The sequence below is a fragment of the Balaenoptera borealis genome (assembly GCF_965194805.1).
Source record: "Balaenoptera borealis genome assembly, chromosome: 10".
NCBI classification, from domain to species: Eukaryota; Metazoa; Chordata; class Mammalia; order Artiodactyla; family Balaenopteridae; genus Balaenoptera; species Balaenoptera borealis.
The window spans coordinates 13,945,069-13,970,780 of NC_138874.1; the positions used below are offsets into that span (position 1 = coordinate 13,945,069).

Below are 25,712 nucleotides of genomic sequence, written 5' to 3' on the forward strand. Positions count from 1 at the left end.
ATGGAGTTTACATACTTTGGCTGATGTCCCTGATTTATTTCATACTATATTTATATTATGGCTTCTCTAGTAATAAATTATATTTGATCTGAAACACTTCATTGGGTTGTGCTTTTCTGCAATCAACATTTATTTTTGCAATTGCTGTGAAAACCACATGCAACCAAGTTTCTAACAGCACAGAACCCTTTCTATGTGACTTGCAAAGCAACCTTGAAGATGTTAATTAAATTTCAAGAATACATCTTTAAACATCACCCACCTTATTAAACAAGTCTTCGAGGTGAGAAAGTAGGATTCTGGTTGGTGTACTGAGCCTATATAAAATAGACTTATCTAGAGATAGAATAGTACCAAAAAACTCAACCTCCTGGCCTCATAAACAGACCTTCAAATACTGTGCAATCCAGGCTATTATTTGGTGGCTTTTCCCACTGCTTTTCAGTATGGTATGCTGATAACACTGTTGAAAGCAATATGTTTTATTGCACAGCTTGTCACATTCATGGCATTCTAAAAATATTTTCTAAGGAATTCTGGGCCAGAAGATAAGGCCATCTCACATTTAAAACAGAACCCTGCAAGTTATTTCTATGACTGTGTTCAGAATTATCCAAGTGCTTTATTGTTATTATTTGAGGTAACACTGGTTTATAACACTATGTAAGTTTCAGAATTATCCAACTGTTACTTCAGAGGCAATGACCCTAAGTAACAGCTGAAATGCAGTTTTTTGTTTTAAATGTGGACATTTAGTTCTCACCTGAGACCTGTTACAGTCAAATCAGCCAGAAAGTAAAGCAGATGAGGGCTCTGTATAATTTTAATCATTGTGCTCTGGGACACACTTCAAAATGGCCCGGCTGACCTGCCTATGAAAACTTCCTGCCGCTCTTCAGTGGGTTTGCAAACATCAAGCCGCCTAGAGTCCTCGTGATTTCTGAGATTCCAAAAGAAAGCAAAGGCCCCGCGGCCGGCTCGGGGAAAACGTCTTCACCTGCAAAAGCAAAACGAAGTGCCAGGTGCACCAGCCCGCCGGCCCCAGATGCCTGCCGGCAGTTCCGCGCTGCCTTTTAGGGAAAGGCCCTGTGAGCTACCCGGCACTTCATTTCACTCCTCTCTTTAGGAGGCACGGACACTGATTTTCTTTCGCCACTCCCGACACCAGTCCAGGCTCCCCAGCTCGTACCTTCGGCGCCCTCGCTGCCCCGAACCGCCAGCCCCCTTCCATCAGCTCACCGCGCCAGGACCCTGGCCCAGGTTTGGGACAGCTCCAAGAAAGCGAAAAAGATGGCTCGGCAGGGAAAGGGATACAATAGGCATAAGGCGGCCGGTGGCTCGGTCCAGAAATGCAGCACTTCGGAGGGAGAAAAAAGTTTCCTTTGTCAAACAAGTGACCACGTGGCGCTATGGCGGTCACCCCCAGCAGTCCCGTCAGGCCGCCAGGCGCGGACCCGGGGACGCGCCAGCCACCTCCGGCGCTGGCCGAGGGGAGCCCCGAAAAGCGGGGGGCCCGCGGGAAGCCCTGAGAGAGGGGATCGGGAGGACGCCAGGAGGCGCGAGACGGTGGCTCAGGGCGCTGCGCGGAGGGCGGGGCTCCCGGGGGGAGAGGGGCGAGGAGCGCAAGGTTCCCGGAAGCAGCGGGGCACAGGGGGCGGGGCCCTCGGGGGCGGGGGCGCGGGGGGCGGGGTCCCCGGCGTTGGGCGGGCGCGGGGGGCGCGGCTTCAGGGACTGGGCGGGAGGCGGGGTCGCTGGGGCCTTGGGCGCCGGGCTCCGGGCCGCGGAAGGGCGCCGTTCGCGGGGCGGGGCGGGGCGCGGGCGGGGAGTGTCGGGCAGGCCGGGCATGGCGTCCATGGCGGCGGCGATCGCGGCCTCGCGCTCGGCCGTCATGAGTGGGAACCGGCCTCTGGACGACAGGGAGCGGAAGCGCTTCACCTACTTCTCGTCGCTGAGCCCCATGGCCAGGAAGATCATGCTGGACAAGGAGAAGATCCGGGAGAAGTACGGGCCCGAGTGGGCGCGGCTGCCGCCCGCGCAGCAGGACGAGATCATCGACCGGTGCCTGGTGGCGCCGAGCGCCCCGGCGCCCCGCGACCCCGGGGACCCCGAGGAGCTGGCGCGCTTCCCCGGCCTGCGCGGGCCCACGGGCCAGAAGGTGGTGCGCTTCGGGGACGAGGTAGGTGCGGAGCGGGCCGGGCTCCCCCGCCCCCCGAGGCGCCCCGGGCCGGGCGGACCCCTGCCCGCTAGCAGCCGCCCCCGCCAGGCGCGCGGGCAGGGGCTGGAGAGGAGAAGGCGCAGGAACCGGGGTGGGTGGGCTGGGGCGTCCCAGAGCCGGAGGTCTGGGGCTGGGGGGATCCCCGGAGGAGTTCGTGGAGGACCGCCGAGAGAAGGAAGGAGGTCATTCCAGACCCACCATCTGGAGCTGCCCCGCCGGGCCGCAGGGGACCCGAGACTTGTCAGACCAAAGCGCCAACAGCAAGGGATTTTAAGCCAGGCAGGCCTGGGTTCTGGTCCATTCTGCCATTTAGCTCTCTGGCCGTGGGTGACCTAACCTTTTAGAGCCTCAGTTCCCCCCGGGAATAATAATACCCACCCCAGGCCTGCCAGGGAAGACACTCAGCCTTTTATACATAATAATATTAATATTTGTGATGAGTTGTGTGCGGAGAGTGAAATTGTCCAGCAAGGCAACAAGAAGGAAGAGGTGCCTTCCAAGATTAGGAGGCAAAACCCAAAGCCCTAAGATGTTTCCGAGTGAGCCCGATGTGCTGCTTAGTTTTGGGAATGAGTATGGTGGCCTCCTTTTTCCAGTGAAAAGCGAGGGATCCGTTCAAATGAGCTGTCGCAAGCCTTTGGTACATATAAGGGCATGCCTGGGCCTCTGACCTAGACACTCTGCTGGGACTTCTAGAGGGCCGGACATCGTGGAGGAAGAAACACTGAAACTAGAAAAAACTCAGGGGTGACCCATACTAAGTCACAAAGGCCTGAGTGTCCTGTGCTTCTCCGAAAGTCGGCCTTTTCCTGGAAATGTGTTTAACTAAAACCTGTTTGGTGCCAAATCTGCGGCTCTTTGGCCTTTCAGACTCAACTTTTGTGGTGAGGGTCAAAGTCCAAAGGAGCCAGCAGTATACAGGGAAATCCGCAGCCCTGAGAGCTCTGAGGCTGCAGGCAGGAGGGGCTGGGCTTGGAGAGGTTTTCCAAGGAAGTTGTAGACTGTGGAAGGAATTCTAGTTGAGGATGAAGTTTTAATCTGATTTTCAGGCGTGGGTGTGCTGAGACGTTTATTAATACAAAATGTTTGTGGTCATAAGCCCGCTTTCACGTGGGGGAAGTGTGAGAGGGCAGAACTATGCTTCCAACATTGCCTCATACTGACAGAATTAAAAGAAGAGTCTTCCAGGGAATTTAAACTCTGAAGGCTTCGCCAGGAAAAAACGAGGGTGTGGTAACGGAAGAGATGAGAATATAGGTTTAAGATGTAAGCCCAGAGCTGAAGCATTTTTAGTGTGAAAATATGCATCTCTCTAAAGACATTCGCAGGGTTGGGGCTCAGATTTGGGTGATGGAAAAGCAGGCAGCCCCTCTTTGGAAAAGTCACGAATAAATAAACCGTGAGAAGAAATAAACCTGCAGGTACTTACAGATGTTGCAGGGTCCCTGTCATTCTCCCTTAGCTTGCTGTCCGGCTAAGAATATCCACATGCCCGTTCACCATCCAAAAGCCTGTGCCATGTAAGGGTCCGGTGTGGCTGATAAGGAAAGATGTGGCCAAGTGAATTTTGTGCTCCGATTCCTTAACTGGATGCCGGACTGAGCTGTTTGCGAATTTGTAAACGCAAAGCGATTTAATGGCCAACACAACCTTTTGCTGTGGGACCTGCACGTCCTTCCAGGAGCCCAGGAGCCCTGATTTTCAGAATTGAACTCAGCTTTGCAAAATGGGTTGCGAGTATGTCCTGGAATGCCTCTGACCAACCTTTCAGCATGGATGGCGGAGAGACAGTGAGTTTGAGGACAGGTACAGAGGAACCTTGCCCAGAGCTTTTTTTTTTTTTTTTTTTTGTCTCCCCCTGCCCTCCTGCAGCGGCTGTGTGATTTCATCCCACTAGGGAGTTTAAAATGTGTTACCTGGACTTGGCAAGAGGTTGGCACCAAAGTGGAGTTGGTGGTCTCGTGCCCAAGAGGAGGGTTGTACTTGGAGGAGGGTTGGCTCCTGTGCACAAGGGGCGATGATAAGGGAATGTGGCGGATGTGGCGGGTGACCCCTCGGTATAGGCTGCTGGACAGAGTGGCCTGAATAGGTGGCCCCAGGTTTGTCCAGAAGGGCCCTGAACCAGACTGAGTCAGGCACCCTGTCCCTTCCTGTTTGATCTGTCCTCAGATGTAGTCCCTGGGGCCTCCACGGCCAATCTGGCAACAGAGGATGCACCTCCTGCTTTAGCCAGCATCTGACCTTGGATGATAAGCAGGGTGGGACCCGTAGATACTTGGGAAAGACCACCTGGGATACTGGGTTCTGAGGGCCTTTGCTAAGACTGTAATAGCAAGCGCCTGGGCTTGGTTGTGAGTCTTGGGTTTGTTTTGGCTTCCATCTACTAACCTTTTGACTGTGGTGAACCCCTAACCTCTCTGAGCTCCTACAATGGGAAGAACATTAACGGGATGATAATAGAGACAGTGTCTAGGAAAGGCCTGTGGGATTAAAACATGGTTGCTGCTGGTGAGAATATGAAGGTTGTTAGCTGTTGTCTCTCCATGTCCGCTTTTGAAAATCACTGTCAAATCAATAAATTCCTCCTGTTGCAAAGCCTGGAGCTGGCCACATAGAGTCCCACGTGAGAAGGAGCTCTGCCCTGCTGAGCTCTAGGGATGGGCCTCGGGGCACATACTGAAAGCTGGGCTTGCTCTGTCCACAGTGTGGCCGTGATGTGCCCTGTTTCCTGATCAGCAGTCACACCCGCCTCAGATTGGGCCCCCCTTTCGGCCACCCTGAAGGACCGGGACGTCGCCTGTTTCTTTGAGTACTCTCCCTCATCGCCAGTAACATTTCTGTGTCCCACGCAGCAGCATTTGACGTCAGATCATGCCCATATGGCCTTCAAATGGGACTGCCATCCAATCACTGTTACGCGTTGAGGGAACAAACGAGTGGAAGCTTGCTTGGGCTCAGGGCTCCGCTCACGCGTCCAAGTTGCCCAGCTGGGGCTGCTCTGTGTAGGACCGGTGTGGCAGCGTGCCATCCGCGTGTTCGTTTTTACCCTCGCTCTCTGTAAAGTGAGGAGACCAGCGTCCAGGCCCAGATCCACCCTTGCTTGGAGGACGCGCCTGCTGAGGCGAGGGAGGCTGGCTGCCTTTGCGCGTTGAAGCCGTGGAGGGTCCTGTCGGTTTCTTGGTTCTTACACCTTGGCAGTCAACTGAGTGCCTATTTCCCAAAGCCCAGTGTATTAGACACTAGAGCCATTCATGCTTTAGGGACGCTTGGTCTTCCCCTGATCTTCACCAGCTTTTTTCGAAATCCCTCCACGTGAACTCATGATCTCAGTACAGCTTCAGTGCAAGGCCGCCGGCCCCTCCTGCCCCCCGGTCATCTCCCCAGGCCCCTCCTGTGCAGAGAATCTAGAGCTGCTGCGGGTGGAACAGTTAATCTCTCCGCAACAGAAGAGGAGCCGCTGGCGTCCCCATACCCGGTTCTGGTCCTGCCGTAGCCGGGCTGCCCTCTTAGGGCGGGGTTCTCCCTCCACCAGGGAGCAGCTCACTGGACTTCTCTCGGGTTCACAGGCCTTGCTTGGAACAGACATGGACGTTGAGGCTTGCCCTTTGGGTCAGGTACTTGGTCTGAACACTGAAGCATGTTTGCGAATAGATGCTCTGAGCGGTCTCTACTTTCCCTGGGCTTCTCAATTACGGCGTTCTTCTTCCAGCAGTAAAAGTTTTGGGAATGGCTTGCTTCGGGAGATGAAAAGTTTTCGTTTTAGAGGGATTTAGCCATCACCCCAGTCTGCTTCTGCCGCCTTCTGTTATCAAATAGAAAAAAAAAAACCCAAAAACGAAGAAACAAAAAAACCCGAAAAACGAAAACCCTGACTTTTCAGGCGTGCGTCGCTCTCTGGCCCTTGCTCCTACTCCCGGACTCTTCCACTGATCTGAGCACGTTAGTGAGAGACACAGGGTTCTGAGCTCTATGCCACGTTCTTGGCTCCCAACAGGCCATAAGCAAGTGAACTCAGAAGTTTGGGCAGCCGGGGTATTGGCTTCTCAGGGACCTGCTTGCCTGTTTCACTTCTCTGTAAAGTAGGTGGGGCTGGGCAGGAAGCGTGTTTCCCTATGCCGGCCCCGGGGACCCTGATCTGGATGTCGCGTGCTGTAGAACACAGGCTTTAAGCCCTGGGGCCAGGCATCTCTGTCCCCTGTTCAGCAGCTTAGCGTGACCCGCTGCTCGCAGAAGGAGGTGTTCTCTAGCACCTGCATCCCTCCCCCTCCTGCAGGAACCTGGAGGCTTGCTGGCTGCACTTTTACTCCAGCTGGCCTTCACCTCCTTTTCTGGGGCTGGGTCTTGGCCTCCCTGATCCCCGGATACCCTCTGCAGGCCTCTGAAGGCCCCGTGGCTTTTCCCATGCCCATCGCCCGCCCGGCTTCTGCTCCCAGCTGGCTGACCAGGCACCTTGCCCTGAAGTGCTCAGGAGGCTGGGGGGTCAGTATGGCATCCCCCCGTGCAGCAGACCTCGCTGAGCCGCTGTCATCCCGTCCATGCCCTTGGGGCTGCCTGCCAAGGGCCACCTTGCCCCCCCTCCTTAGGGTCCAGGCTGGCCAGCTGTTTGTGTTTGAACACAAACTAATTAAATGGGTATACAATTTCTAAAATAACGACCCTGTGTGTTACTGTTAAAAGTTTCAAGCAATGCAGAAAGAAGCAGCATTATGAAGCAGAAATTGGTAGTGTCCTTCCAGAACTTTCCTCACTTATTCAGTCTTCGTTAGATTTGAGTTTGGTTGGATATGTGGCTTCCTGATGCAGGACCTGTGACATGTGAGGTCACCTCTTCCCTGTTCACTTCAGCAGCTTGGCTTTTATTTTTCAGCCTTTGGCACAAAAAATGAGAAATTTGAGAGTTCCTTTCTCAGCGTTTGGACTTGTTTTCTAAGGAAGGCGGAATGTGTAATTATGATTCCCACCTTCTGTCTGGCAGATGCATGCATTTTTTAGAAAAGATGACAGGGTGGACCTGGCTTTTCGTGTCCCTGCGCCTGGCGTCTGTGCCCTGGCTCCAGGTAGCAGTTGAGAACACGGCCATCCTCAACCATCCAGTTGAGATGGTGAGATGATCCTCTGCCCAGAGTAGCACCTGGCCTGGGACTCTGCATAGCTGGGGCTCCTCGGGTTGGGGGAAGTATATTGAACAGGTGGCCTTGGGAGCTGTGGCAACAACACAGGCTACCCCTGGCCCCTGTGGGTGTGTGGCCCAGTGGCTACCAGGAAACAGGTTTTGCAAAGAAACGACTCGCTCCTTGTCTTGCAGGGAGGGAGGGGCCAGAGCTGGGAAGCCTGTTGGCAGGTCTGGAGTCATCTTATAATTGATGGGAGTTACTTTTACACTCTAAAATGAGAGATTTCCTTAGTACCAGAAAAAGTACCCATTTCTCAGAAAAAGAAATCAAGGCCAGACCTGTCTGTTAAACTTCTGGCTCGTTCTCCTCTTCATTTCCTTAGACCTCTCCCCCACCCATCCTCCCATCACTACCTTGGCATGTTTCTGCTGAGGTCTGAGGAGGCCTGAGTTTCTGTATTTGTATTCATGGTGGAACCTGCCCAGGAGTTAAATCATAACTGCTTTTCTGTTGTTGGAACTGCCCTTTTGTACTTCCGGTGCTGGCAACCCTCTGATCTCAGCAGAATTAAATATACTACAAGTCAAAGGGGAAAACAGCGATTCCATAAACATATAAACAATAGTCCCTAAGAATAACCAGTTGGTAAAAAAAAAAAAAAAAAAAGAGCATATTCTTCTTCTTCACTCTTCCCTTTTTTTAAGTAGGCTTTATTTTTTAGAGCAGCTTTGGATTCCCAAAAACTGAGCAGGAAGTACAGAGAGTTCCCATACACCCCTGCACCCCGCGCACAACCTCCCCCGGGATCAACACCCGCACCAGAGCCGTGCATTTGTGAACGACCAGTGAACCGACACTGACACATCATGGTCACCCAGAGCCCGGAGTTTACACTTCACTCTTGATGTTGGACATTCAGTGGTTTGGACAAATGTATGAGGACACAATTCCATCATTACAGTTCTGTACAGAGTATTTTCACTGTCCTAAAAATCCTCTGCGTGTCTCCCGTTCATCCCTCTCTCCCCTCCAGCCCCTAGCAACTACTTATCTTTTTACTGTCTCCACAGTTTTGCCTTTTCCAGATGTCATATAGTTGAATCCTGGAGCCTTTTCAGATTGGCTTCTGTCACTTAGTAATATGCATTGAAGGTTCCTCAGTGTCTTTTCATGGCTTGACAGCTCATTCTTCCTAGTGCTGAAGAGTATTCCACTGCCTGGATGGACCACAGTTCACTTAGCCATTCATAGCCGTTCACCTACCGAAGGACATCTTGGTTGCTTCTAAGTTTTGGCATTTATGACTGAAGCTGCTGTAAGCATCTGTGTGTAGGTTTTTGTGTGGACCTAAGTTTTCAACTCATTTGGCGAAATACCAAGGAGCATGATTGCCTCCCTTCTGTTTTTAATATGCTCCTGTGAATTTGACGTACAGACCCACACTAACCAGATCAGCAGGAAGAAGGTGCTGCGGGCAGGATGTTCCAGGAGGCCCCGGCCAGCCGACCTCACTGAGGGATGAGACAGTCAGCAACATGGGGCAGCGTCGTCTGTCCTGCTCCCGCAGGCCCTGCCATCTGAGCTTCATTTCTCTAGCTTAGAGTATTTCAGAGTTTACATTTCTTACTTTTTTTTTTAAATTTAATTTTATTTTTTACACAGAAGGTTCTTATTAGTTATCTGTTTTATACAAATTAGTGTATACATGTCAATCCGGATCTACCAGTTCATCCTCCCCCTACCCGACCCCGCCCCCCCTGCTTTTCCTGCTTCGTGTCCATACGTTTGTTCTCTACATCTGTGTCTCTGTTTCTGCCTTGCAAACCGGTTCATCTGTACCATTTTTCTCGATTCCACATATATGCGTTAATATACGATATTTGTTTTTCTCTTTCTGACTTACTTCACTCTGTATGACAGTCTCTAGGTCCATCCACGTCTCTACAAATGACCCAATTTCGTTCCTTTTTATGGCTGAGTAATATTCCATTGTATATATGTACCACAACTTCTTTATCCATTCATCTGTCGATGGACATTTAGGTTGCTTCCATGACCTGGCTATTGTAAATAGTGCTGCAGTGAACCTTGGGGTGCATGTGTCTTTTTGAATTATGGCTTTCTCTGGGTATATGCCCAGTACATTTCTTACTTTTAAGCCAGGATGCCACTGTCTATCAACCAGAAACTCCCCTCATTTATGGCCTTCAGGAGAACAGTGACAATATATGGTTCCAGTGAGCACTGTTGCTGAATCCCTCAAGAAAAATCAGATCTATTTCTGGGGAGCTTAATGGTTGGGATTCTAGCTTTTAGAGACTCAGCCCTCTAGGCGGCAGGAGAAATTTAACAAACAGTGCGCCATATTCTGACTACCACCTAAGAGTGTTTATTGTTTATGGTTACATACTAAGGGCATGATTAGAAATGCTGTTCCAGTAGTTTTACGTAATCTTTGAACTCTGGGAAGAATGAAATGAAAGCGGCCTTTAAACGTGATTTGCTGGGACCTTGCTGTGTATTAGGAGACCGTTTGTGTGCCTTGGTTGATTATACTGATGCGCAGAACGTGATTCTGCCTGCTCCACGGTTGGGTGGGTGAGAGCCAGCCCAGAAAGCCTTGGGCTCCTCGTGACAGCAGCCTCAACCCAGGTTGGTTTAGTAGAAGTCCTTATTTGGGGATGATGAGAGTCACCTAGCAGTATTTATTGAGGCCACCTTGGCAGGTGGAGTGGCCTGGGAAGACAGAGGTGGGTCCCTGAGCCTGGGACGTCAGCAAGTGCAGCCTGTGTGGCCAAGTGTCCCCAGTGTGATGAGGCAGTCAGGTGTCCTGTGGAGGACTGAAGTAGGTAAGCTGCCCAAGGGGAACGGCTGCATTAGAATTACCTAGGGAGTTGATGGTTTTCTAAAGCTGTCAGGTGGGACCCACAGATTCTGCCTATTAAAACAGCACTCTAGATGATTCTTTTTTATTTTTTTTTAATGTGGGAGTTCTTGTCCTTCTAGATGAACTTGTTAATTCATTTGGTGGAATCTTTTTTTTAAAATTAATTAATTTATTTTTGGCTGCGTTGGGTCTTCATTGCTGCGCGCGGGCTTTCTCTAGTTGCGGCGAGCGGGGGCTGCTCTTCGTTGCGGTGCACAGGCTTCTCATTGCGGTGGCTTCTCTTGTTGTGGAGCACGGGCTCTAGGTGCATGGGCTTCAGTAGTTGTGGCACACGGACTCAGTAGTTGTGGCTCACAGGCTCAGTAGTTGTGGCTCGCGGGCTCTAGAGCGCAGGCTCAGTAGTTGTGGCGCACGGGCTTAGTTGCTCCGCGGCATGTGGGATCTTCCCGGACCAGGGCTCGAACCCGTGTCCCCTGCATTGGCAGGCGGATTCTTAACCACTGCACCACCCGGGAAGCCCCGAGGTGATTCTGATTTACAGCCAGACCTAGAACCTCTAGGCTAGGGGTGCTCTTCAGAGAGTCTTGAGTCTGGTGCCTGTGAATGGCGCCGGCGTGGACCCAAGACCACTAAGGACCCAGGAGGCGGTCATCCCCTCTGGCTACCTGGGACAGGTGTGCCAGAGAGAGGGCATCTGCAGGAAGGTACAGTTTGTTCAGGTTGCAGAATGGTCCCCAGCCTGTCCCTCAGAGAGGCCCAGAGTGGAAGCGAGACTTTCAGAGCGCTGCAGGGGTCTCAGAAGCAGTTCTTTTGACAGTTGCAGGAAAGGTGCCGCTCCCGTCTGCGGGCTGCTGGTGGCCTGGCTTTGTGTAGGGGGAGCTCAGAGCTGCTCTGTGACGCCCGTGCTCCTGGCTCCACTTGCTCAGGCTGACCTGTGGCCGCACTAAGGGACACCCGCTGTGGGCAGTGCCACTTACAGGTGCTGTGCACCTCACATGCTTGGGACACGATGAAATTCACCAGCCCCAAAATTGGAAAGAAAGTTATAAAAGAATAAATGGCCCGTTAGTCTCCAACTTCATGAAGAGGAAAGGCTAATATTTATAACATTTCACGTTTGAAATGAATTCTAAGTCCAGAATTTTTCATTTTAGAATAATTTTGGAGCAGTCCTGACTTTTACAGAGGAATCAACCAATTATAGATGAGTTACTTGTCACCAAATAATTTCCAAAGCAAAATTACCAAAATCCTTAAAAAATTTAAGAGTAGCAGGTTACATTTAGTGTAGAATGTAGTGAATTTCAGTGTGTTTGATATTGGTTGCAGCTTGTGGTGTGTTGGGAAATGTTTAACATCTGGCTCCAGGGCAGTGAGGGGGGCAGCCCTGATGTGGAGCGCCTGCTGGTTGCCATGGAGATGCTCCCCCAGGGGCTGTCCAAGCCCCCAGGTAGCTCACTGCATCAGAGCCGGTCGGGGAGGTGCAGTGACCCCGTTGTGTGGTGTTATAGATGCACTTTCCATCTTGCAGGGGCAACAGATGTAAGTAACCTCAAGAGCACAGATAATAGCAAGAGGGACTAAAGTAATTAGGAAATGATGTTTTTAGCATTTGTTACCTGTGTCAGGTTTTTTTTGGGGGGGGTGGGAGGGGACACTTTTTTGAAGAATAGATTTTAATTTTTGGAGCAGTCTTGGGTTCCCAGCAAAAGTGAGTAGAAAGTACAGATTTCTGACCTACCGCCTACTGTCACACGTGTGTACCCTCTGCTACTACCAACGCGCCCACCAGAGTGGAAGATTTGTTACAGTGGATGAACCTACACAGCATTGTTGCCCAACGTCCATAGTTTCCATTGGGGTTGACTCTTGCTGTGGTCCATTCTATGGGTTTTGAGAAAAGCATCCATCATGACAGTATGGTACGGAGTATTTCACCGTCCTGAAAATCCTCTGTGCTCTGCCTAGTCAGCCCTTCTTCTGTTCAACCCTGGTAACCACTGATCTCTTTATTGTCTCCATAGTTTTACCTTTTCCGGAATGTCATATAGTTGGAATCATATCATATATATAGCCTTTTCAGATTTTTTTTATTGTGGTACCATATTCATAACATAAAATTGACCGTGCTAACCATTTTTAGGTGTACGGTTAGTACGTGCACAGTGTTGTACAGCCATCACCACTATCCATGTCTAGAACTTTGCAATCCTGATGCCGTTTTGCATCCAACTGCCTGGAAAGCCTGTGCTTGCCCCCAACGCTCTTTGTGGCTGGCGTGTGCAGCCAGTGGCTGACATCAGAGCTTCAATCACATTTTTGTTTGGCATGTTTATTTTTGTTAAGTGCTTTACGATTATTTTTTTTATGAGCTCAGAACTGCAGAAATGTAAGGAATTTGCCCCTTGACTCCGTTTCTTGCTGGAGCAAACAAAAGATTATTGACTTGACACCAAGTTGGGGAGAAATCACAGTGCACCCCTCTGTCTGCGGCCCCCTTGGAATTTCAGCCGATCTGGGCTGCAGCCACTGGAGCCTGCTGGCTCACCAAGCTCCAGGCTACATCTTTGTTCCTCAGAGTCTTGCACTCATTCATCTTCCAAAGCCAAAAACCTTCCTACTGTGTTCTTTGCAGATTTCAAAGGGACTCAAGCTACATAATTAATATTCAGAGGATCGGTCGTATCACATGAGAAGGGGTGTCCAGCTCCGGCGTGTCCTGCTTTTGGCCAGTGGCCCTGCTCCCTTCTCTGCCTCTGCCTGCCCATTGAATCTCCACATGCCTCCTCTGTCCCCTGAGGTGGCCACTGGGCTGTCCACCCCCCCCACCCCGCCTCCCCATAGAGGGAGCACATTTACCAGTTGGTTTCCCTTTGCCATTTTTCCACAGGTCCAAATCTAGAACAAAGGGGACATACATTCCATCAGCCTCCTTTATTTTTCCCATGTGAAAACAAAGTCCTTCTTGTTTTATTGCTTCTGAGAGGAACTTAGAGGGTCCTGAGATCACAGAATTTTAAGGACTTTCAGGTCATTGAGCTCAACTGCGCTCTTCTCCCACGCCCTGACCACACACACAGAGACCTGGATGCAGGAGCCCCCTCAGCCGAGACTTGTTAACTCACCTTTCTACTTTTGGAGGGACACAGTTTGTAAGTTGAGGAGTACACTTGGACTTAACTGAGATTCCCAATGGGAGCGTAGTGGCCCACGTTCCCTCTCATTTTTAAAGTTTTGCCTGACAGCCAGGAGTGATAGGAGACATAGCTTAGAGGCCAAGGCTGGGGATGGAGTCGGTACTGAAGGAAGTGGACCCTCTGCAGAACTGGTCCTCCTCTTGGAGGAAGGGGAGGGGAGCCAGGTAACCTAGCTCTGGGGCTAGGGAGTGCCTCTGGGCGCGAAGACATCATGTACCTGGGGTGCTTTATGCGAGGACAGTCTCAATTCAAAATATTTTATCCCATTTTCAGTCTGTATCGCCCAGGATGTCCCAGTTTTTGGTTCAGAAAATATGATTCCCCAGCAGAAGCTGGGCACACATGAGACGTTTGCTAGTATAGGAATACAGCTGGAGGGTTGGAGGGGTGGCCTAGGAAAGGCGATCTTACAAACCTTTGTTCAGGTCAGTGGATCCAAGGTCAGATCCTCAGTGACTGTTTTGAAGGGCTCCTTCTCTCCTGTTCTGCCTGTGAGGGTCAGAGGGATTTCAGAGTTTTCACTGTAATTAGGCAGTTGCATTCAGTTGGCGTTTTCTTCATTGAGAGGCTGATCGCTGCCTTTCAGATCTCTGGCAGGCACTTAGGGGGATGGGGGAACGATGCTCAGACAGTACGGGTGTTGGCTGGCAGATGATCACCCGACCTTCTTTTCCTCTGTTACCTCATTTTATCCTCACAACAGCCCCGCAGGGGAAGCGCAGTTCTCCTTTTGCAGATGAGAAAACCGAGGCTCGAAAGGCTAAGTCATCTTCCCCTGGCCGCGTGGCTAGTCGCTGGCAGGGCCGAGACCTGAGCCCGGAAGCCCTGTTTCCTTTCTCCCCAGCCTCCCTGTCATCGAGTCCGTCCTGGGGCTCCCAGGCATTCATCGAGTGTCTGTTTGGCAGGGGACGGGCGTGCCTGGCCACCGCGGCCAGCAAGGTGAGGGGGGAGCCAGACCCAGAAGGTCAGCACATTCTCTGCAGAGCGCGACAACTTCAGGCTGGTTTTGAGCCAGGACTTGGGATTCTTCTTGCTGAAGTTTGGTTCCCCCATGGCCTCGGGTGGTTGTCTGCGCGGGGTCCCTTTGGGTTTGGATTTCAGATTTATTCTTGAATTTTTATTTCAGGACATAACTTGGCAAGATGAACACTCTGCCCCTTTCTCCTGGGAAACGAGGGTAAGTTGGGTTAAATTTAGATTTGTTTGTCTTCTTAAAAAGCGTGGCGTCCTTAGGTATTTTCCGTTCGGCCCTTGGTGGGCTCCGAAGGCCGCGGGCTGCGGGTGATGCGCCCCCTGCCGGTGGGAGAGGAGAGGCGGAGGGGCGGGGCCTGCGCTGCGTTGGGCTTGGTGATGGATGGAAGCGTGGCGGTCGGCGCGCTGGGCACGGTCGGCGGGCGGGGTGCCCTCTACCCGGGGCTCCCCTGTCCTGGGAAAGCAGTGGGGCGGGGTGGTTAGGAGCTGCTTTTATTAAAGTGAAATCAGAAGGGCAGCCGAGACAGGAAGGTGGGTGGATGTGGAGACAAGGCTGCAGACGCATCAGAACTGCCTGCAAGAGTCACCTCAAAGGCAGAGTCCTGAGGGAGGAAGGGAGGAGGGGAAGAGTGCCCTTTGTACCCTTTGAAGCTGGACGAGCCAGTGGATACAGATGTGCAACCCAGCCTGGATCCCTGATGCTGGTCCCCAGTCATTCGTTTATTGCTGTTAGTGTTACTGTTGCCAAAGTTGCTTAAGAGTATCAAGCTTAGCTGGGTTTATCCGTTTCCCCATTCTCCCTAGTTGTCCCAGTACAGGTGCATTAGTAAGTAGCGCAAAATGACCAAAAGGCAGGTGTCTCAAACCCAAGGAAAAGAAGGAAGAAGACCAGGATTCTCTGAATTCTACAACATTCTCTGCTGTGTGTTGGAGGGTCCTTTCCCTAATGGGGGTGACCAGGACGGCTGTGTGCCTGCAATAGGGCTTAGGCTTGAGGTTGGATCAGGGCTTTCAAGCCCTGACACTTGAAGGGGCTTGTTTCTTGGTTTTTCACTTGTGCCTACAGTTGCTCATCCCGGTACAAGCGGGGTCCAGGGGGCTGTAGGGAGGGTGGGTCAGAGCGGGATGCGGCAGTGGGGGGGGTCTGCAAGCCACCTGCGAGGCCCTCACGTGGGGGTCTGTGTCTTAAAATGAAGGATTTGACGAGGGCTCCGATGGGTCAGGACATCCGGTGGTGTTGCCCACAGGCGCGGTTGGTTCGCTGATTGATTACCCCAAGTGACGCGAGCTGCCCTAGGATGAGGAAGCCTGTGAAAGTTGAGGTGACTCTTACGTGAGAGTTGAGAGGTGGCTTTTGCGAATATGTGGGATTAACGCAGATGACCATGCTCATCCCGCAAGCACAGACCCCTGCCTTCAGGGATCCAGAACGTCAGGTCCTAAACATCCTAAAAATAAAGATGCAAATACCTGCATCCTGCGTGCGTGATTTTTTTTTTTAATTTCCGTGGCAGATTAATAACCTAGGTCTGCGCAGAGGGCAGGGTGAGCGACGACGTTGTGCCTGGAATTGGAGTCTCCTTCAGGATCGGGGCACTGGTTAAGGGGTGGCTGAAGCGGTGAGGGTAGCTGGGAGGCAGCCAGGGAGAGTGAGGAGAAGCCTGGGATTGCAGCTTCCGAGCTGCGAGACCCACCCGTAAATGCCTCGTCCAGTGACAGGGCAAAGGGAGTTGGAGGTGGGTAGAAAGTACCTCAGCACATCGACGTTCAGCCAGGGCCATCAATATTCCTTTTACATGGGTTCCCCAGATGGGTAACTGAGAAGCACTACAGTTAAGTCCCCTACATACGAACCTTCAAGCTGCAAAGTTTCAAAGATGGGAACGTGCATTCCATCAGTGTCAGGCGTGAGTGAAATTGCAGCTTGCCCTCGTCTCCTATTGGTAACGATCCTTCAGCTCTACCATCTCCCACCTCCTCTCCCCCCACTCCAGTCAGGAACTCTTTGATGCCAGCCCCTGTGTGACAGCTGTTGTACTGCACTACTGTGCTTTTCAAGGGACTGTACTGTGAGATTGAAAATGTTTTCTTTATTTTTTGTTTGTTTTCTATGTTATTTGTGCTAAAGCTGTTTTAAACCCGTTACAGTACAGTCCTAGATAACCCACTGTGTTAGTTGGGTACCTACATACAACTCGTTCGTATGTAGGGGCCTTACTGTAATCCTAGGCAGATGGGTAGTCTGCAGGGGGGAGTGGACAGCCTCGCGGACAGTGGCCCAGAAGGCAGCACAGATGTTACTGGACTGGGCCCTGTGTTTGATGATGTCTCAGTGATGAAGACAGAGAAGTCGAATTAGTTAAAATGCCCCGAGCCCTAAGTCCATCGTGCCCGCCACGAGGATATCTACTCTCGTAAGAACTTACCTTGTTAAATGTTCCTGAGTCAGCCGTCTGTGGGATGGGATGTTTCATCTGTTATTAACTTGATGGAGATGACATTCTGGGGCAAGGATGGGGCAGCGCCTGGGGCGGTGACCGCAGCGCCTGAGGCTCAGTGTGGGAACAGGTGCTGGGAAAAGGTCTCTAGAACAAGGTGTGCTGACGCAGTCCAGCACGGGTCACGCTCGTGCTGGAGTTAATTGTCCACAGATACCATCCAGGTCCCTTGGGAACCTGCAGAAATTGAGAAGGCTTGATAAAGTTAAGCCAATATATGTTGCTCATTTTAATTAACTTGGGTTTTTTTGTTTTTGTTTTTGTTTTTTAATTAATTAATTAATTTATTTTTGGCTGTGTTGGGTCTTTGTTTCTGTGCGAGGGCTTTCTCCAGTTGCGGCGAGTGGGGGCCAGTCTTCATCGCGGTGCGCGGGCCTCTCACTATCGCGGCCTCTCCCATTGCGGAGCACAGGCTCCAGACGCGCAGGCTCAGTAGTTGTGGCTCGCGGGCTCAGTTGCTCCGCGGCATGTGGGATCTTCCCAGACCAGGGCTCGAACCCGTGTGCCCTGCATTGGCAGGCGGATTCTCAACCACTGTGCCACCAGGGAAGCCCCATGTTCCCTTTCAATGAGAGAACCAGCTTATTTCATGAACAGGTGGGCTGTGTCCTCACCTTTCGATTTGCGCTCTCAAAATCACACTTACGTGATTTAAAGTCAGAACTTTGTAGAGGCAAAATAGAGAGCGTTCCAGAGAGCAAAGGGCCTTACGCCTGCTCTGTCATCAAGAGTCGGAGTTCCACCCCTCGCCTCTCCCCAGCTGAAGCGCGAGTGCCCACCTCTCTTCATTGTCCGCTCTTCCTTAGGACTGAAAGACGGATGAGAACTTGGAGAGCTGCATGCAGGAGGTGGGTTAGCCAGGGCAGGGTGGCCCTGACCTCCAGCTGCAAGGCTGGAGGCTCTTTGTCATTTGACGTCTTTGATGCATGGCAGGAACCTCACTCCTTCGCGGCTTGAAGCAGCCATTTCTTTGCTCCTGCTTCTGGGGGCCAGTGGTCTGGGCAGGGCTCAGCCTGTTCTTCTGTGGGCCTCTCCCGGGACCGCTCACGAGTCATCTGACGGCCGATGGGAGCTGGTTGCTCTGGGGTACCCTCTCTTCCGTGTCCGGTTGGGGCCACATGTGTCCAGCGAGCTACGTGTTGGTGGAAGAGTTCCCTCGGGTGAGAGTGGAAGCCAACAGGGTCTTCCGAGGCTGAGGCTTGGGAACCGAAGTATCCCCTCTGCCCTGTTCTGCTGGTCAAATCGAGGCACAGTCCAGCCCGGATTTGGGGTGTGAGGACATGGATCGCAGCTCCTGATGGACAGTTGCGGAGAATTTGTGCCGTTTCGAATCAAAGACTCCACGCTCTGACAGCCCCGACAGCGGGTCATTTCATTTGATTGTCTATCATCCACTGATGGGTTTTTTTTGAGTTTTAAACTGTGGTAAAATACACATCCCATAAAATGTACCATCTTAGCCATTTGTAAGTGTGCAGTTCGGCGGCCTTAAGTGCATTCACACTGTTTTGCAGCCGTCACCACCATCCATCTCCAGAACGTTATCATCTTCCCAAACTGAAACTCTGTTCCTTTTAAGCCAAAACCCCCCTTTCCCCCTCCCCCAACCCCTGGCAACCACCCTTCTACTTCCTGTCTCTATGACATCATTCACTGATTTTTTTCAAAAATCCGGCGGACATTGATTAGCCTTCCATTCTGGGTCAGACATTATGCTTAAGGCTCAGAGGTGAGTAAACACTCGCTCTCGGCGAAGAGCCCAGCGTGGGGATGACCGCGCCTGGGGGCGGAGCTCACGCAGGAGGACCGCTTTAGCCACACTATCATTCTCCTTCATTCACATGACACATATTTACTGCACGTTGGTAGATGCGGTCTCATGCCTTCTGCAGCCGTTCACTTCAGCAGACTTTTTTTTTTTTTCCTTTTCTTCGGCCGTGCTGCACGGCATGTGGGATCTTAGTTCCCTGACCAGGGATCGAACCCACGCCCCCTGCACTGGAAGCGCGGAGTCTTAGCCACTGGACCACCGGGGAGGTCCCCACTTCTGCAGACATTTAATGATAGCCAACTAAGTGCCCAGCTCTTCCTCAGCTCTGACTTCTCAGTCACCAGTCGCTCAGCTGAGGCCAGGGTCAGCCCGACCCAAGGTGATGGTTGTCGGGCACAGAGCCGAGAATCTCAGGGATGTGGGATTTCTTCCCAATTTTTGCACCTCTGTCTGGGCTCCTTCCTTCGGGCCAGCCCGTGGCCGAGGACCCCTGCAGAGACCTGCCGAGGGTGGGCGAGCTGGTGCTGTGTGTCCCTGAAAGGCAGCTCTGACCAGGAGAGGCCTCGGTGCCAGGCACGCACTGCCCATTTCCTGGGGCCCCCCTGCTCGGTCTTCCAGCCTGCCCTCCCCTCCTGGGTCGCCTCCTGCCGAGGCCGCACCAGGCCCGATGCCTCTGTCGCTCTGATCCCTTCCCCACGGAAGGGAGGCTCTGGGCAGAAGTGCCCGTCCCGGCCGGGCGAGGTGCCCTTGGTTGTCACCTTTCCCCTCGTCCGTCCGCTTGGCAGGTGTGCTGGGGGCACGGGCGCCTGCAGGGCCCCACGGCGGATTCCTCTCTCCTGCTCCTGAGGTTCCACGAGGAAAACACTCAGCACTTGGAACGCTCCAGAGAGGGGAGTCGGGAGGAGAGGACTCTTCGCGCTGCCGCCCCTCTGGGCTGGGGGTTTACGGGAGACTCCTGCAGGGGCAGGTCGGGCCCTAGCGACGGGTGGCTGGACTCTGGGGACACCACGCCCACCGTGCTTGCCTCCCCCCAGGCTGTCTGGGTTTTCCCTTCCTGTCTACCCGCGTCCTTCACCCGAGGTTCGGCTGCCTATTTGGGGATCGTGAGTAAGCTGGGTGGGGATCAGCTCCTTGATCTCCGAGGGACCACAGACCACTCCTGGAGTAGGGAGGCCCCTCAGCCCCTCCTCAGGAGGAGAAGTAAGCACCTGGGAGCAAGGGCATCTCCACGGGCTGAGGTCCACGCCAGGCATCTGCAGGCACGTGAAATGCTTTCACCCAGGAGGTCAGTGTCGCTGCCCCCGCCGTGGGCCGGGATGCTGGGGCTCAGGGGCGGCGGTCACGGGCAGGCGGGTTGAATCGATGAAGAGAGGTTGGAGCTTGGGTCTGTCTGTGGCTAACAGGCATCTCTTGCCCAGGCGGGACAGAAGCGTGTTCCGTCAGGATGTCCGTACATGGAGGGTTCCCTGGGTTCCCCGTTACGGCTCTGGCTGGCTGTCCCTCCTCACTGCCAGCCAAAAGTTTCTGCGAAGCGCAGGCCCGTGGAGCCACGCCTGGCTCCCATCACAGCGTCACTCCTGCTTGGGGCCCTCACGGAGACCCCACCTCTGCCCAGCAGTGAAGTCTCCCTCCCCCTCCCCCGTGCTGTCTGTAACTCACCTTCCTGAGATCCAGAGCAGGCCTGTGGCCCCCTGCTCTGGACCTGTCCTGGCTTTTGTAGGTGCGGTGACCTGTCAGCTCCTCGGCCCAGGTCCCCGCCCGCTGCTCTGGCCCCAAGGGTCCTTCCCGCCGGTCTCTTCTCCAGCCCCGCAGCCCTGCCCCGTGGCACCGATCTCGCCTGCCTCGGTGCCTTGCCCAGCCCCCGGCCCCCAGCCACCCGTGCAGGTCCCACCTGCCCCCCAGACCCGCAGCAGATTCCGTTCCGGTGGTTCTCCCAGCTCTTGTGACAGCTGGGCAGCTCCCACAGGCCCCTGATCTGTGCTGAGCACCTTGGGGGCATTTCCTCGACTAATCCCCACAACGCGCCCTTTGACAGATGAAGAAACGGAGGCCCAGAGTGAGGGGTGTGAGCTAGATGTCCCAGCCCAGGGCCGTGTGCTTCACCCCTTGCCGCAGTGTCTGCAACTGTCCCCCTTCTGTGTCCCCTCTGAGAAGCTCTGCGCTAGACGGCCACACATTAATGTCACTGGTGGTGTTCTTTGTCGGTGCGTCTTGTCCCTGTGAGACGACAAGCACCTGGAGGGCAGAGGTTCCTGTCCTTCCCTTGGCCTTATAACCGCAGGCTCTCTCACACCCACTGTCTGTTGGGTTGTCCCCAGGCTCGTTGCCATGGGGCCCAACAGATGGGCAATGTCCATTGTCCGCCCGGCTCCCTGGTGAAAATACAGGAGTGTTCTCTAGCCCCTGGGGCCTCGGGGTTAGGGGCGGGTGGTCCCCAGACCCTGTCCCCCGTGCCCCGCTGGCCTGGAGGCTCTGACACCCCCAGTCTCAGTGGCTAGGCCGTGCTGTCTCTTCCCCACCAGATTGTCATCCTACTGATTTTGAGATTCTAAAAATTGTTCGTATCTTCCCCTCTTCTTCTTCCTTTTCCTCCTTTGGCGGGGGAGGTGGAGGAGGATAAAAGTTAAATGGTTTGTGAATTTATTAGCATTTGCTCCAGTAAGCTATTATGTTTTCTGACAATGTTTCTGCAGCCTTCATCTCAACAATTTAGGTCTGCCAGAGGCTGCCAAGCCAAACAGTTAGTTTTGGCCGCCTGCACCCTCCTTTACTGAAATATTACACATTCCTCTCCAGTGAGTGGGACGTAAAAATAGACACTGGGCCCAGTTGTGGTCTTTCTGTATTTAGAACGGACGTGGCCGGCGAAGACCCAGTTCCCCACATGGGGAGACTGACGCCCAGGCCTGGCTCAGTGCACAGCCCTGGGGCTCCAACCGGGGCGCCTGGGACACAGAGGGTAGCGCCGTCAGCGTCACTGGCAGGAGGGGAGGGGGCTTCCTGAGTACCCCGCGCTCTTCCATCTCAGCCATCTCGTGTAAGACCGCGGGCTTGAATCCCCCTCCGACTTGCTGTCCGAGCCGGGGGCTGCTCTTCACGTGGAACGGCATCCTGTTGCTGGGCCCAGCTCGGCGCAGGGGACGGGGCTCCTGAGAGCTCTTTGTCCACACCTGGAAAAACTGACTTTTTCCAGAAATCAGAAGACTGCATGGGAACTTCCTGACTTTCTGGCGTTCATCACAGGCTCCAGACGCAGTCCCCCCGCTGGCCTGTCAGGTCGCGAGGCAGGGCTGTCCCCTCCTGCGCGCTGATCTGCTCCAGGGTCCGAGGGCCCCCTTGCATAGCCTCAGGGCCGCGGGGGAAGGTGAGGTCAGAGACCCCGTCACAAGCACAGGCTCTGGGGGGTCCAGGGACAGCACGGCGGCAGCACTACATCCCTGTGGGGAGTGTCTCAGCTCAGATTCCACGCCAGACACTGGGCCGGGATGGGGCTTCAGAGTCGCGCTTGCTTCCGGATGCAGACACGGCCCGCGTGTCCCAGCCACGGGCACCATGCCCCTGGTGACCAGAGGAAGGCGAGGAGGGACCAGCGCCCGGAGGGGATCCAGTGGGAATACTGCTGACCCCCCGGGGAGCTTAGATGCCTCTGACCAAGCAGAACAGGAGCAGAGCCCAGTAGCCTGCGTTTACTGAGCACTTACTATGTGCTGGGCCTGGTTCTAAAACAACAGCCCAGGGAATAAGAATACTCCGTTTTTACTAGAGAAGAAAAGAGTCCAGGTTCAGGTTGGGTCGTTGGTGGGTTTGCCCTTTACTGAGAGGAGCAGGTTCAGGGAAGAAGGTAGCTGTGGCTTTGGGCCGGTGAGCAGGAGGTCCCTCTAAAGGGGACCTGGGGCCTAGGGGACCTCCCGGGAGAAAGCACGGGAGGGACCAGAGGCACCGGGCTGAGCCCTGGTCTGGGAGGGAAGGGGGCGGCCCGGGGAGGGTGGAGTCAACGAGCAAAGAGCAATGAAACGACTCCTAAAGCACAGAGGGAGCTGCAGTGCAGGAGCCACTTCTGTGTGACCTGGACAACAGCGTGTCTTTGAAAATGACCAGGGGCCCCTCTTCACCATGTCCTGGTCCAGTTTCGCTGGCGTTCTGGGGTCTTGGAGCCAAGTAACATGAACTCTGGTCAGGAAAAAGGGCCCTTTGCCCCTCTTCTTCTTTCTTTGCCCGCCCCTTCCCAACAGGCATGTGTCTTAAACACAAACCACAAACCTTTGCCCTTTGGGGCGAGGAGTGGGAAAGAAAGAGACCCTCACCAGTGCAGCTGATCAAGGAGGACCATTTCTTAAAAGGGGGTTGTAGTCATATTTTATCTGCAGAATGGAAAGCAACAAATGCCTGGGCAAAAAGGCTTAGAAGCTGATACACAACAACGTTTTTTCTTCTGTAAGTTCTTGTTTTCCCCATTTTCACCCCAGAGTGCCCCAAACCAAGTAGCCACCCCTGTCAGCCTGGCCCTCTCTTCTACCAAGATGAGACCCTCCCCGAGGGGCTCTCACGAGGGCTCCGGTGGCCCAAGGAGCCCTGAAAGCCTCCGTGGTTCTGTTGCAGGTTGTCACTCCAGCTAAGTGCTGCTCGGTGCCCTGGTCGAGGGCCTGAAGCAGTCCTGGAACCACTGCGGCTGACTTCTCTCCCCAGCGTCCTTGGCTCGGCCCGGTGCTGCCCTGTGCCTACACTCATGTTCAGCCCAGCTTTCCAGGAGCTTCTCTCCCCACTGGAGACATGGCTGATCCTAAAAGAGCCTAGTGTTTGACGAACCGCTCAGTTTTAAGTGCTTTCTTTACCCTACAATTTCCAGATCAATCTCAACTCTGTTCTCTCAGGCTCAGTCCCCACTTCCAAGCTATTTCTAGCACTTTGCTTATTTAAAGAACTCATCATCTCTGTGCCCACATTCTCCCTGTATTTTACTGTGGAGTTTGGAAATATGCAGAGTATTGAGAATGATTCACTCAGAAAGAGCCCTTTAAGAATCAGATTAGGTCACTGACATACAGAAATCCTGCCACGTGTGGGGATCGCTGGTGTTCACATGGACACATGGGCATCGTCCCTGGCGGCCACTGGCTTTTTAGATGTGGTGTGATGCCCAGCACAGCTGCAGGCCTCGGAATCACTTGCCCCAGATTGAAATCCCAGCTGCTCTTAATGGACTAGTGACCTAGGACAACTCACTCATTTGCTCCAGACCTCCATTTTCTCCATTGTAGAATAAAAACTTTTTAGAAGAAAAGCCCAACAACAAAGAAAACTGTGCCTGGTGCCCTGGATGCGCTCAGAGTCTGCATTTGTTCTGAGCCCCAGCACCTGAGCTTTGATGGTTTTTTTTTTTTAATGTCCAGATTAAAAAAAAATTTTTTTTTTATTGAAGTATAGTTGATTTACAATGTTGTGCCACTCTCTGCTGTACAGCAGTGACTCAGTTATACACATACATACATTCTTTTTTTATATTCTTTTCCATTATGGCTTATCACAGGATATTCAATATAGTTCCCTGTGCTGTACAGTAGGACCTTGTTGTTTATCCATCCTGTATGTAATAGTTTACATCTGCTAACCCCAAACTCCCAGTCTATCCCTCTCCCTCCTCCCTCCCGCCTGGCAACCACAAGTCTGTTCTCTATGTCTGTGAGTCTGTTTCTGTTTTGTAGATAGGTTCATCTGTGCCGTATGTTAGATTCCACATATAAGTGATATCATATGATATTTGTCTTTCTCTTTCTGACTTACTTCAATTAGTATAATAATCTCTAGTTGCATCCATGTTGCTGCAAATGGCATTTTTTCATTCTTTTTTATGGCTGAGTAGTATTCCATTGTTTATATGTACCACATCTTTATCCATTCATCTGTCGATGGACATTTAGGTTGTTTCCATGTTTTGGCTATTGTGAACAGTGCTGCTGTGAACATAGGGGTGCATGTTTCTTTTTGAATTATATTTTTGTCCAGGTGTATTCCCAGGAGTGGGATTGCTGGATCATATGGTAATTCTATTTTTAGTTTTCTGAGGAACCTCCATACTGTTTTCCGTAGTGGCTGGACCAACTTACATTCTCACCAACAGTGTAGGAGGGTTCCCTTTTCTCCACATCGTCTCCAGCATTTGTTTTTAGTGATGGCCATTCTGACCGGTGTGAGGTGGTACTGCATTGTAGTTCTGATTTGCATTTCTGTAATAATTAGTGATGTTGAGCATCTTTTCATGTGCCTACTGGCCACCTATATGTCTTCTTTGGAGAAATGTCTGTTAAGGTCTTCTGCCCATTTTTGGATTGGGTTATTTGTTTTTTGTTGTTGAGTTGTATGAGTTGTTTGTATATTTTGGAGATTAAGCCCTTGTCAGTCGCACCATTTGCAAATATTTTCTCCCATTCTGTAGGTTGCCTTTTTGGGTTTTTTAATGGTTTTCTTTGCTGCGCAAAAGCTTTTAAGTTTGATTAGGTCCTATTTGTTTATTTTTTTTTAAATTTCTATTGCCTTGGGAGACCAACCTAAGGAAACATTGGTACGATTTATGTCAGAGAATGTTTTGCCTGTGTTCTCTTCTAGGAGTTTTATGGTGTCTTGTCTTATGTTTAAGTCTTTAAGCCATTTTGAGTTTATTTTTGTGTATGGTGTGAGGGTGTGTTCTAACGTCATTGATTTACATGCGGCTGTCCAACTTTCCCAACACCACTTGCTGAAGAGACTGTCTTTTTCCCATTTTATAATCTTGCCTCCTTTGTTGAAGATTAATTGACTGTAGGTGTGTGGGTTTATTTCTGGGCTCTCTGTTCTGTTCCATTGATTCGTATGCCTGTTTTTGTACCGATACCACACGGTTTTGATTACTGTAGCTTTGTAATATTGTCTGAAGTCTAGGAGAGTTATGCCTCCTGCCTTGTTTTTTTTTTCCTCAGGATTGCTCTAGCAATTCTGGGTCTTTTATGGTTCCATATACATTTTTGGATTATTTGTTCTAGTTCTGTGAAAAATGTCATGGGTAATTTGATAAGGGTCGCATT

At 52.2% G+C, this 25,712-nt stretch overlaps 1 protein-coding gene and 1 long non-coding RNA gene across 7 annotated transcripts in view; one reads left to right on the forward strand and one right to left on the reverse strand.

The window, feature by feature from the left end:
• LOC309635925 overlaps positions 1-1,748 on the reverse strand; it is a 59,451-nt gene extending 57,703 nt beyond the window's left edge. The window contains exons 1-2 of one of the 5 annotated variants that reach the window (XR_014249110.1): positions 764-1,653; positions 263-463 (exon numbers count right to left, since the gene is read on the reverse strand). This is a non-coding gene — a long non-coding RNA (uncharacterized lncRNA). Of the gene's footprint in view, positions 1-262; positions 464-763 lie in introns of all 5 variants that reach the window. The other 4 variants (XR_014249111.1, XR_014249107.1, XR_014249108.1 and 1 more) reach the window with 4 other exon arrangements.
• A 41-nt stretch (positions 1,749-1,789) lies between these two features.
• The window catches only part of LOC309635921 (uncharacterized protein C1orf198 homolog), a 35,070-nt gene continuing 11,147 nt past the window's right edge, over positions 1,790-25,712 (forward strand). The window contains exons 1-2 of one of the 2 annotated variants that reach the window (XM_082407765.1): positions 1,792-2,176; positions 14,540-14,590. In XM_082407765.1, coding sequence (XP_082263891.1) covers positions 1,844-2,176; positions 14,540-14,590 — 384 coding nt within the window. In that variant the 5' untranslated portion in view covers positions 1,792-1,843. Of the gene's footprint in view, positions 2,177-14,539; positions 14,591-25,712 lie in introns of both variants that reach the window. The other variant, XM_082407766.1, reaches the window with a different exon arrangement.